Source organism: Schistocerca cancellata, chromosome 2 (genome assembly GCF_023864275.1).
Source record: "Schistocerca cancellata isolate TAMUIC-IGC-003103 chromosome 2, iqSchCanc2.1, whole genome shotgun sequence".
Taxonomy (NCBI): domain Eukaryota; kingdom Metazoa; phylum Arthropoda; class Insecta; order Orthoptera; family Acrididae; genus Schistocerca; species Schistocerca cancellata.
Window position 1 is genome coordinate 830692428 of NC_064627.1, and position 12978 is coordinate 830705405.

At 37.1% G+C, this 12978-nt stretch overlaps 1 protein-coding gene across 1 annotated transcript in view; it reads left to right on the forward strand.

The window, feature by feature from the left end:
• LOC126162723 (5-methylcytosine rRNA methyltransferase NSUN4) overlaps positions 1–12978 on the forward strand; it is a 76386-nt gene that overhangs the window by 48671 nt on the left and 14737 nt on the right. Inside the window, exons 4-7 of the mRNA XM_049919385.1 lie at positions 3240–3371; positions 4632–4786; positions 10115–10239; positions 10310–10447. Of these exons, the coding sequence (XP_049775342.1) occupies positions 3240–3371; positions 4632–4786; positions 10115–10239; positions 10310–10447 (550 nt within the window). The remainder of the gene's footprint in view (positions 1–3239; positions 3372–4631; positions 4787–10114; positions 10240–10309; positions 10448–12978) is intronic.

The window sequence follows — 12978 nt, forward strand, 5'->3', positions numbered from 1 at the left end:
TTCATCTTCTGCTGTCAGTTTTCTCAGTATTCTGTGTTACTTATTCTAGTTTTCATCGTCCTTGCCATTTTTACACTTTGGAATGCCTTGATGGAGACAATCAAAACATATGGAGTTAAAGAGAGTCAACAGAAAAAGTCAGATTATTTCCTCTTTCAAACTAATATTCTTAAAATGGAATTTTATGTGTATATTCGATAGAGTGGTCCTCAGTGTAATGTAGGACAGCAAAACATGAAGCAGTGAGTCAGTAGCAATTTTCCTCATGTGCTCACCCATGCCACCCTGTATAGCTCGTTATCACAATGCAACAGCACTATTCAGTGATTGTTGAAGCTCTAGTATTTATTATTTGTGTTTTGTGGTCCCTATTAATATTTAAACTAATATTGCTTTAGTCCAATTTATAATCACATTGAATGGACAAACAAAATCTTTTGGAAAACTATTTTTAATGAGAAACAAACTGACGTTTTCCATTGAGACGGGCCATCGTGTGAAACATGATGAGCGGTACTTGTTTGAAGTGACTCCAGCTAAACCCAACTACACAAATACTGAAAGAAAATTGCAGATGAACATCAAAACACAAAAGAAAACACACTTTCAATCTCAGAGAGGAACCCACAAATAAAATCTACTTTTGTCTGTCAGTTTAAACACCACATCACATACATCATATCATGTATGTTCCACCGAGCAAGGTGGCGCAGTGGTTAGCACACTGGACTCACATTCAGGAGGATGATGGTTCAATCCCATGTTTGGCCATCTTGATTTAGGTTTTCCGTGATTTCCCTAAATCGCTTCAGGCAAATGCCGGGATGGTTCCTTCGAAAGGGCACAGCTGAATTCATTCCCCATCTTTCCCTAATCCGATGAGACCAATGACCCCACAGTTCGGTCTCTTCCTCCAAATAACCCAACCTAACCCATATATTTTCCCTGACTTCTGCATTTGTAATATCTGCTATATTGCCCTGTTTCAGACCTTCCCATTGTCAGCTGTAATTTCTGTACAGCTCATTGCTCCTTCAGTGTCATTGGTGAACCTTGTGGTGTCACTTCTGTTTTCAACTTTTCACATACTACATTGGCTTCTTAAAATATAAATTAAATCACATACTATGATTTTACACTTTTAATATTGATGCATTCCAATTTATTCTAAATTAATCTGTATGCCCCAGTCCCACATTTCCCAAAATCCCAAAATTTTTCTTTCCTCCATGCCTCAGCATCACAGATTTACCTTATATCTATAATGTCATGAACATTATTCCTTAGTTCTGCCTTACTAAACAAATTGATTAATAAATTCCATTTCCCCATTTGTATGTAATTTGGATGTTTGTCTAAGGGTACATATCTCTAACAAGTTAAACTATCTATAATATAAATGAACAGTTAAAAAAATCTACTCACCAAGTGATGACAGGGGAAAACACACACACACACACACACACACACACACACACACACACACACACACACACACAGTATTTAACTTCTGGCAGAAGCATTAAGGGGAAGAAAGAAGGGTGAAGGAAAAGGACTGGGGAGGTTTAGGGAAAGGGGTACAGTGCGGAAGTCATTCAGAACCCTAGGTCAGTGGAGACTTACCGCACGGGATGAGAAGGAAAGAAGTGAAAGTATCTGCTAAATTTCATTATTATTTTCTATAGTGAGAGAGCAAACAGTTTTTTTTTTTACATATACATTACTGAAGCAAGTGTTAACAGTTTTATCTCTTCTTCTAATATAGAATGGGTGATAATAGTATTGTGTGACTTTATAAATGCTTGATTGAGGCAGCTAATTATCCGTTTAAGATTTTTTACTTTATAGTTCATGGTTTTTGAAATGCTTGGCACTTCTTTAAAAATGTCGTGCTCACATTTGAAATTCTTGTCTGTGCTTTAAAAATGTCTGATTATTATCTTATGATTTATGAAAATTTAACCCATTGTAATTAGTGGATGACCTACTTTTAGATAATCAGATGACTGTGGATTCAGTTTTATGCACCACGTTTTGACAACTGTTCTAGTCATTTTTGTTAGGTGCTTCGAGTGGTGGATGGATATCAGCCAGGAAACATGTCTATGAAGCAGCACCTGATAGATACTTGGTCAGTTGTGAAAGTATTGTGCACAAAAATGTCGTCTCTGTTGCAATGAACATCTGTGAGAGATTGGGATATGCTCACTGTGTTTTGTTAGCAATATATTTACAGTTTACGAACTTCCAGCGTGGGTCTCAGCCCGAAACTAATCATCGAATGAAAAATAAAATAGTTGTGACTTCGAGTGATTTTTTTTTTTTTTTGTTCTTTTAATGTTAATTCTTTTTCTTTGCTGGTACAGCTCGTGAACTGACTGAATGTTTAAACTTGCAAGTAGTTCTCCATACCGTCAAAATTTCACAGAAACACTCCCCTGATGCTATGACACTAACACTCCTAAGAGGTAGGACTGAGGGAAAGTTCAGTTTTACGATAGCCTGAGGAATATTACTGAGAAACCTGGTTCTTTTGTTCCAATCTGGCATACAGTTTTAACTTCTTGGAAATGTTCGTGTTAGCATATACTCTGTTGATGACTGTAAACACATAGTCTTAAAAATGAAAACATCAGCCTGGTAGGACAAATTAAGTTATTCAGTTTGGTGTAATACTCTTTATGTGATTAGCATGTGTTAGATTGTGTATTGACATATTTGCTGCTGATTTTGTTTTCCTTTAAGGGAAGAAATTTTTGGTTTCCAAAATAGTCATTGTTTTTTGTTATAGCTCTACCTGTACATGCTTCAGTCTTAAAGTCTGTGGGCTTTATGGGAATGTTTGAGCTTTGTTCTGTGCTGATCTGAACTACTTTCTTTATGGTTTTTGATGTTTCTAGCAGTGTTACTAGATGTAGGTTCTCTTATATGTTATAGCTGTTTTTCTGATGTAGGTTAACAATGATGAGGAGATTTTCTCTTGATGCTTGGAATGTATCTATTCAGTATAGTTATATAGTAAATGAATGTTTGTATTTTAATTTTTGTACTAGTTATGATATTTGATAAACCAATAAAATTCAATACAACTCTCTTAGTTTATCACTTCTGGATTCCTATGTGTTTTATAGCTCAAACACCGATCCAAGGCTGATATGTAAATTCTGTTGGTCAGTGCACTGTAGTTAGTTTTTTATGGAGCAAGCACTGGTGACTGACAATACTATTTTTAACTGCAGACTACTTTTTGCTTAATGGGTCATCCCTGCTGCCAGTTTTGGCACTTGGTGTGGAGCCTGGTGATGCAGTGCTGGACATGTGTGCAGCACCGGGTGGGAAGTCTTACATGATACTGCAGACGCTTCATCCTAGTAAGTCCCGAAACAGTTTAAAAACACTTCATAGCACCTGTTGTTTAATTCACTGTTTTAAGTTGTGTTTTTCACTCATTATTAATCTCAAACAGTGGAAAGTTTAGGATGGAATAATGAGAGTGTGGGAAGGATAGGTTGCTGCTCACCACATAGAGGAGGCATTGTGTTGCAGACAGGCACAATGGAAACAATGCTAGGAAAACTCAGCTTTTGGACAAAGGCCTTCATCAGAAGTAGAAAACACACACACAAGTTCACCGAAGTACAAATCGCATACATGTGACCACTGTCTATCACCCCAGCTAGATTTCTGTTCACCACAGATGCAGTCGTAGTTGGGCCATATACTTGTAACAGATCACAGAACTTGTGAGCAAAATCCTTGGCTCTGGAGATATCAAGCCAGTTTTCAGAAGCAGCAATAAAATAAAAGTTAGGGGTACAGAAAAGTTTTGGGTGGGGAAGTGAGATAGCAGGGTAGGGATGGGGGAAGATTCTAGTGTTGCCTATGGGAATATGGAGGAGTGTAGTGGGGACAGGGTAGGGTTGCTAGGTGCAGCACCAGAAGGCAGTGCTGAGGGGGGATGGGGGGGGGGGGGGGGAGAAACTGAAGTAGAAGTAGATAAAGGGAAAAGGACTATCTGAGTGTGTTAGCGAGATAGACAGCAAGTGTAGTAGTGTAGTGGGAGCAGGGAAGTGGATAGGCAAGTGGAGGACGGGATAATGTAGGTTTAGGCCAGGGGTGGTATAGGAACGAAGGATATGTTGCTGAGAGAGTTCTTACCTGTGCAGTTCAGAAAAGCTGGTGTTGGTGGGAAGAATCCAGATAGCACAGGCTGTGAAGCAGTGATAAAAGTGAAGAACATCGTGTTGGGCGGCATGTTCAGCAACTGCGTGGCGTAACTTCTCTTTGCCTCAATTTGGTGGGGACATTTGTGTGAACAGACAACTTGTTAGTTGTCATAGCTGTGTAGAATGTGGTGCACAGAAGACAATAGTGGTCATCTGTTTGTGTGTTGTGTGGATGTGTGTGTGTTTTCTACTTCTGATTAAGGACTTTGTCCTAAAGCTGATTATTTGTAGCATTCTTTCCATTGTGCTTGCCTGCAAGTCAGTGGCAATCTATACTTTCCATATTGTCTTTATTTTATTTCTTTATGTGTCATACATACTGTTTGTCTTGGTATTCCTTTTATAGAATATTTAGTACAAAGTAAAAGTTTTTCTGAAATATTTATACTTTTTTTCTCTCACCAGCGTATCTCGTTTGTAATGATATTCAGCACTCAAGAGTCAGAAGAATTAAGTCAATGTTCAAACAGTATCTATATGACTTTGAAAAATGGGAAAAACAAATCATAATTACTGAAGGTGATGGAAGTGCAATTGATGAAGAAGACTTGTATGACAAAGTGAGTGTACTTTTGTGTGGTTTCCAGTTGGTGATTCTCAGAAGACAACAAGCTCCTTCAAGGAAAATATTTCCCGACATTGGTAGAACATAATATGCAGAAAGTGTTTAACTGCTGACTCCAATATGTCTAGCTCATCCTTCACCTGCAAGCACATAACTGATATAATTGCATGTCCACTGTAAGAATACTATTGGTTGCTGGGAAAATGTCATTATCTGATATGTTTTCATTTGATAGCATGTATGTTTGAGCCTTTGCTTAATGTCTCATAGATTATGGAAAATTTTATCTCCCTTCTTGAACTAAATGTATTATTGAAATTTCACATACTCTTCTTTCATTTTACAGGTTCTGTGCTCTTCTTTTTTTCCCTTCCACTTTGTTTTATTTGCTTCTTTTTATTATTATTACTGTAATAATAATAATAATAATAATAATAATAATAATAATAATAATAATAATAATAATAATAATAATAACCATTTTCAGTTTACAGCACTGCAGACTGTATATCTCATCTATTTCATATGATTGTTGATTCCCAGTTCTGCCACTTTGACTATATTTACTTGTCCCATGATCTTTTATGTTTTTTTGAGAAGTAATTTTACTCAAAACACATACCTTTCTTACCCACTAGAATAATGTGGCCCAGGTTCCAGAGTCATCAGTCTTCTGCCAATCTGTGTGTATGAGCCTGTGGCCAGCTCTTAAACTCATAAGTACATTTCATTGTTTGACTTTTGTATTTGATTACATTTTTCATGTGTATACACAATTAAAACTAGGTACAACATTCAACATCACCAAAATGACTGTAGTGATGAAACTCAAGGACTAAAGTGTATTAATGTAATACATTAAGTTATTTACATTATAATAACATTTATTCAGTTATTTTATGAAACTTTTATGCCACAAAGCTGCAGTTTTCTAATAATGTGCCATAATATTTCATTCAAAATGTAAAAATATGCATCTCACTACAACATAAAACTGTGAACATTTAGTTTACTGTGCTAAAATTTACTTATATCACAAAAATTTTTTATTCATATATTGTGGCAATGAAATGTAATGAAAATAGTCACCAAGAATTACTCTTAGTATAAATACAAGCATTTCACCAGTTGTAACAATAATGAGTTCAAATATTGCATTAATGATTTTCAAGACACAGCTGATATACTGGAAATAATTTTGCATGACAACTAACAATGTCTTTTACTATTATAAGGGGAAGATGAGTCCTTCTCATGTCTCAGTGCATGTTAGTTAGTTGTCAAATTGATTAAAGTGTAGTAATATGAGGTGACTTTAAAAAGTAAATTACACACTGTTATGGCAAGCCAAGCAAATTTTATTGACTGCTGTAGTAAATATCAAAGTGACACAGATACATGACACTATTTTTAGCATGGTTACGAAGTCTCTGTAAACAACAGTTGTGACATTCCACAGGTCGTTCATTTCCTTGATAACAGAAAACCGCTCATGTAACCATTCGAGAAGTGCTCTATCAGTGCCATCATCACTGTAAAATGTCTTTCGTCCTAGATGTTCTTTCAGATTGCAATTGTGATTGCATTGAATATTTACTGGCGCTCAAAAAAGTTGCTAAACAATATTTATTTAATATTTTCCAATATACATAATTAATTACACAATGTCATCTGCCTTTTTTTTTTTTAACCAGATCACACAGAGCTTTTATAAAACTCAAAGGTATTTCAGGATATCATGAAACAGCATGTGAATAATGGTGAACGCCAATTACTTTTCCTGTTATTACAATGGATAGCTTTTCCAAAATTTCTTCTGGTATCAATGTGATCTCTACACTGCTCCCCACCAGCAGTGAAGTTATGAATTTATACATTGTGGTGAAGTTAATTTCTTATAAAAGGTAAACATAACATCAACAAAAATACAGAGTATGTTAGAATGACAAGAAAAATGGTACAACATGATGACAGGACACTCTTGACAATGTCTGATGTGGTAGTTCATTAATAATCTCAACAGAGATATCTTGCTCTAAGAACCGAGGTAGGAAACCTTATAGTCCTTCCTGACTTTGACACTCTGATATTTGAAAGTGGTTCGTCTGGAAAATGTTGCAGTTGGATGTTCTTAGTAAATTGTGGAAGATCCTTTTCTGATTTCATTGTTTCCTGGAGAAGGTAGACTGGTTTATGTCTGTCCACTGACACACTTATGTGTTTGCATTTCCTCTAGATGGTGAAATATTTTTCACACCTTGCTATGTCGGGGAAAGGAACTTCACATGTAGGTTCTAATGGTTTTCTAACCCTGTCACATCTCAGAAAGACTGGGAACATGTCTGTAGGCCTCTAGGAACAAAGACTGATCCTAATGTGCTATATGTAGGTCAGCTAGGTTTCAGACGTAACATTTGCTTTGGCAAATCAGATGCAAATGAATCACGGTCAATCTTCGTAGATAGCCCTTCAAAAAATTCACCAGGAGGTCTTATTATCTTTCTAAATACCATTGTGCAATGGAATGGTTTGATTTCTCTCATACTGCAGTGTATAACCCCAGTAGAACAGTAGCTAAAGTTTCTGCCCAGTTAGAAGTGTTATGGGCCATGATTGCAGACTTCAGAGTTCTATGTAGTTGCTCCACCTTGCCATTGCATTGAGGATGATATGGCATTGTGTGCGGAGTTCTCATTTCGCGTACTATGCCCACATTGTTAAACAATTATGATCTGAACTGTGTTCCGTGGTTGGTGATTACCTGTGATGGAACACCAAATCTTACAATCCAGTGCTGGTGGAAGGCCTTTGCTAGTTTTTCAGCTGTGATATCTTTGAGTAGTGTGACTTCCATCCAGGATGTGAAACAATCAATGCTACTCGAGCAGTACATCATGCCATTAGAAGGAGACAAAGATCCAATGAGGATGGTGTGTACAATTCTGAAACATTCATCAAGTTATACAAATTTGTTAAATTGTGATTTTATGTGGTGAGTGATCTTGGTTTTCTGGTAGCTAACGCATGATTTAATCCATTCATCACTTTTTATGTTTAACAAAATAACTCTACTCTTTAGAAGTTTCACTGTAGTCCTTATACCAGGATGAGCTAAATCATGAAAATGGAGAAAAGCTTGAGGAATGGATGGAAGGGCTTTTGCAGTTGATTTACTATATCTATATCCGCTCCAGCTACTGCAGGGTCTGGGTACTGACGAGTCCTCTCCATTTGGCGTGGTCCTCCCACCACTTTTCTTCCTGCACTTGCTGCCAGGTCACACCTCTCCTTTACACAGCTGTTCTCACTCCCGTTTTCCACCATGTTCTTGGGCGCCCTTTAGGTCTTTTTCCACCCATCTTTAGTTCTTCCATAATTTGGGGAGTCGCTGCCCACACATTCTCTTAACATACCTTTACCATCTTAGTCTCTTTTTTTTCAATTTCTTCTCTCATATTTCCTTGTTTAAGGTCCTTTCTGATATCTACATTCCTTAGTCTGTCCATTCTTGTTTTTCCCTTAACTGCTCTGAGAAATTTCATTTCCCCTGCTTGCAGTCTGCTCCAGTCCCTTTCTGCCCTTGTCCATGTTTCTCCTCCATAGGTGACAATGGGGAAGTAATAACTCTTATACATAAGGAGTTTTGCTTTTTCTGAAACTTCCTTATTCCAAATCAGGTGTTTTATTGTTTGGTAGAAACTGCATCCCTTCTGTAACCTCCTATTAATTTCGTTGGTTATTCTTCCATCACTAGATATTTCATTCTCTTAATAAGTGAAACTGTCTACCACATTGAGGGGTTCTCCATTCAAAGTAATATTTCTGTTGATCCCTTTGTCTCTTACAAATACCATTACTTCACTCTTATCTTTATTTATTTTTAATCCACACCTTTTCATTGCTTCCTTCCACGCATCAAGTTGTAACTGTACATCTACCTCTTTATTGCCCCATATTACCATATCATCTGCAAAAATCATCTTTTTGTCTTTTTCTTTTACTATATCTTTAACTGCCCTATTCATTCCCTCCATCACAACATTAAAAAGTGCAGGAGATAGAATACTTCCTTGTTTAAGTCCTAGTCTTATTTCGAGGTATTCAGAGTTCCCCAATGATGATCTAATTCTACAATTGTGTCCTTTGTACATTGTCTTTATTACATTAATGTATCCATCTTCTATATATATTTTCTTAATTTCTTCCCAGATTCTTTCCCTGTTAACTGAGTCATATGCCTTTTCTATGTCTATGAAAACCATTATCACGCTTTTGTTATACTCCCACCTTTTTTCCATCAGTTGACGGATATAAAATATCAGGTCGATTGTGCTTCTTCCTTTCCTAAACCCATGCTGTTCTTCACTCAGCTCCTTTTCTGTCTTTTCACTTATCCAATTTAGTAAAATTCGTTCAAAAATCTTGGCTGTAGAGACTAACACAGAGAAACCCAGAGAGCATCCCAGAGTGCCCCAGAGAGCTAAAACACCAAGAAGAATCGCTTCTCGGCTTTTGAAAAGATTAATGTGTAGTAGTAGTATATTATAAATCATTACAAAGTAGTATATTATAAATCATTACAAAGTCTTTTATTGCCTTTTTTGAAGATGGGAACAATGTCTCCTCTTCTCCAGCCGTCAGGTATTGTAATATTTCTCCACACACTTGATAGTACTGTATGCAGCCACTGCATTCCCACTGGGTGTGCTGCTCTTATCATGTCCACTGATACTTCATCAGGTCCCATTAATTAATGCCAGTTTGATGCACTGGGAGGTAATGCCTCACGTAAAGACTTACTGTCAGCTTTCTTGTAGCCTATAAAACGAGTGAAAAGCTAACACCCAATACAGCAGTCATTTTCCCTATTTGGACTAACTTTTAATTTGTGATTGAGAGGTTGTTTGCAGCTCTGGAACCTTAGTGACCTACGGTGCATTAAAAATACAGCTGCAGTTCACATTGTAGCAGCACCACCGCTCTGTAGTGGAAACGAATAAATCATTTGAAAAGCTCGACCGAGTTTTAATACGGCACCTCCTGGCACCCACTGGTATCAGTCCTTATCACCTCTTTGGTACTATAGCCCAAAGTGAAGCAAATTTGCTATCTTCAATTTCAGCAGCATTAAATAAGTGTCAGTCATAACTACGTGGATTGCTTACCCTCTTTTCTCTGCTCCACTCTAATGTTGTCAGTTTCTGCCAGCAATTCTACTATGTCATGTTGTGTCATTTGTCTAGGTTTGTTAGTGTACTTAATGTACTTCAGACTTTTCTTTGATTTATGTATAGTCTGTACTGTATGCTTTTTCTTTTTATAGATTTTGGTTGATGTCCCCTGCACAACTGATAGGCATAGTGTTACTGAGAATGACAACAATATATTTAAACCAACACGAGTGAAGGAACGACTCCGGCTTCCTGAGCTACAAGCAAAACTTTTAAGGTACTTTGTTATCTCGGTGCAAAGAACCTAATTACATGACTGTTTCAATACTGTTTGGAATTATTTTTAGCAATGCCTTGAGAATGGTGAGAGTTGGTGGGTCTGTGGTTTATGCAACATGCAGCTTGTCTCCAATCCAGAATGATGGTGTTGTACACATGGCTTTGAGAAAGATCTGGGAAGAAACCAAAGTGCAGGTGGAAATCAGGTAACATCTTCCCTTATTTTAGTGCAGTTTAATTTTCTGAATAATGTATAGTATATTTGCTATGTAACTCCCTGAAGCAATTCTCAATTTACAAGAAAACACAAAACAAAGGTTAATGTTATTGTTGCTATGCAAGAGTATGTAACATACACATTTTAATATTAGAGTGACTAAGTTTATTGAGTCCTTACTTCCTTGTTCTATTAAAATTTCAGTCCATTGTGTCAGAATTGAGACAAGTAGTTGGAGGCCTGTAATTTGTGGGCTATAGTCCCTTGTAATTGTAATGATAACGTAGAGACAACTTTTTGTGGGGGCCTACCACAGCTCAGAGAAATTGTGAATAACAATAAAAACACTCAACACCCAATAACCATTCAAATTATTATAAAAAATTATAACAATTGAAAAGTTCCCAAAAGCCACAAAGATGTATGAAGATGCTTTATTTGCAGCTACTTGTTTCACGTCAGTGTAGATGAGTTTTCAGGTTTGTGTGTCAAGAATACAATCACAATGTAAAATTTTTGAAATAGTAGAAATACAGAAGCCTAGTGTTGGCATTAAAAAAGAAATAAAAAAAAAGAATGCAACAAAGCTGTCATAATATGACAACCCATCAATGTGGTTTGACAACATGTGTGTTTGCTAGGTAAATATGCCACAGGGTAATCATGTTGGGTGGGGGCGGGGGCAGGGGGAGGGTGCTTATGTCAGATTGACTGATGTCATTTGATGTCTGTCTTACCTCTCTGACCTGGTTTGAGCCTCATTCGCATGTCTAATAGTGTTAGAGCAACGTGTTTGAGTACACAATTGGAGAATACACTGACTTGATCTTTCTGAATGGTGAAACCACGGTAATGGAAGAGCTGCTCACCACCTTTATCAAGAACATTAATTACAATGTATGACTTCATCACATGCCCTTTTCACCATAATTAAGCAATGGTTTCGAGAAAGGGGTACCTTCACTGTCAGCAGATGTGGCTGTGGAGCTCCAAGGAGATGCCAAACACTTGAAGTGGAGAGGTCATATTGCATCACATTGAAGAGAACCTGTCGACAAGTACACGAGCTGGGTATTCATGAGTGGAACTGCTCAACAAGTGATGTGAGATGGTTGTAGCGCATAAACGGTATGTTTCTGACAAGGGTTCTTATTCGAACAATTGCCTTCTTGCTCCGCTCTACAAGTCATAGAAGTTTATAATGGGAATTTCCAAACACCCTGTATAACATTTGTCAGTATTTGTCATTGTTTTTTGTTGAAAGTATTTCTACCATTTCAAAAATTTCACACATGATTTGTATTCTTGATAAATAAACCTGAAGAAGTGTTTATACTGACCTGAAACCAGTAGTCGTGAATAAAGCATCTTCTTACAGCTATGCGGTTTTTGGAAACATCTCATCATTCTTGACTTTTTAAGTGTTATAATTTTAATATTAATTTCAGTGATTATTGAGCATTGAGTGTTGTTGTTATACACGATGGTAATCTTTTCCAGTGGCTTTATACATGCCCCATGCAGCTATAGGTAGTCATTTCAAGCAGAAAAGAATCTTGCCTGTTCAAATAGGAGAGGTAAGCAAAATGTGGTGAGGTGGTCATCTTATGTTTCCCATTAACAGACTGGACACACACACACACACACACACACACACACACACACACACACACACACACAGAGAGAGAGAGAGAGAGAGAGAGAGAGAGAGAGAGAGGAGAATACCAGGGCATTCTACTGTCTCTCAAACATGGTGCACTATGGTGATGTGGGACATCTTGGTTCAGGCAAATTTAGTCATTTAGTGTTGGTCAGCTGATGAGGATCCATTTTTTCACCAGCATTCATTGTATGTAAGTTTACCAGATACAGTGAAACACTTACTGTACCTTGTTCAAGAGGCCCTACACATGTCATCTTCCTTGGCTTTGAACCTGGTGGTTGCAGCTGTAAGCCAGTGTGTCAACTGTTCAGTGTTCCTGATTGTGCTCCCTGATGATAATTTCCAAGAATAGCAACAAGCCTGCTTGAAAATAGTTCATGGCAGGAAGTTGTGGAACATGTTGACTAGTGTCTCATTACAGATTCTTTGGAAGAGCTTGTCAATGGATATTGTGTCCGAGTCATAATCTATAGCTATACTTTAACAGGGATATTTTTGATCTGGGTGCAACATTGTGGGATTAACTATTATCCATACACCATGTCATGAACTTTCATTCTAAAGGAAAGAACACTTGTGGAATCAAATAACAAAGTAACTTTGGTGGTTGTAGAATGTATTTTACTCTAGCTGAAGTACACAGCATTGATCGACTTTTATTCAGAGTAAAGAGGCTGCATTTAACGAAATGGGCTTAGCTTTATGCACAATTCAAGGTAGACAGTTGATTTTCATCTTATTTTAGTCTGAGGTCAAATGTGTGGCTATAGTTACACCATATTTTATTTACACAGAAAACAAAGCTTAAGGGTAAACACTGTTTTTCATTTGTCTGTCTGGAGAGTAAATTGAATGTC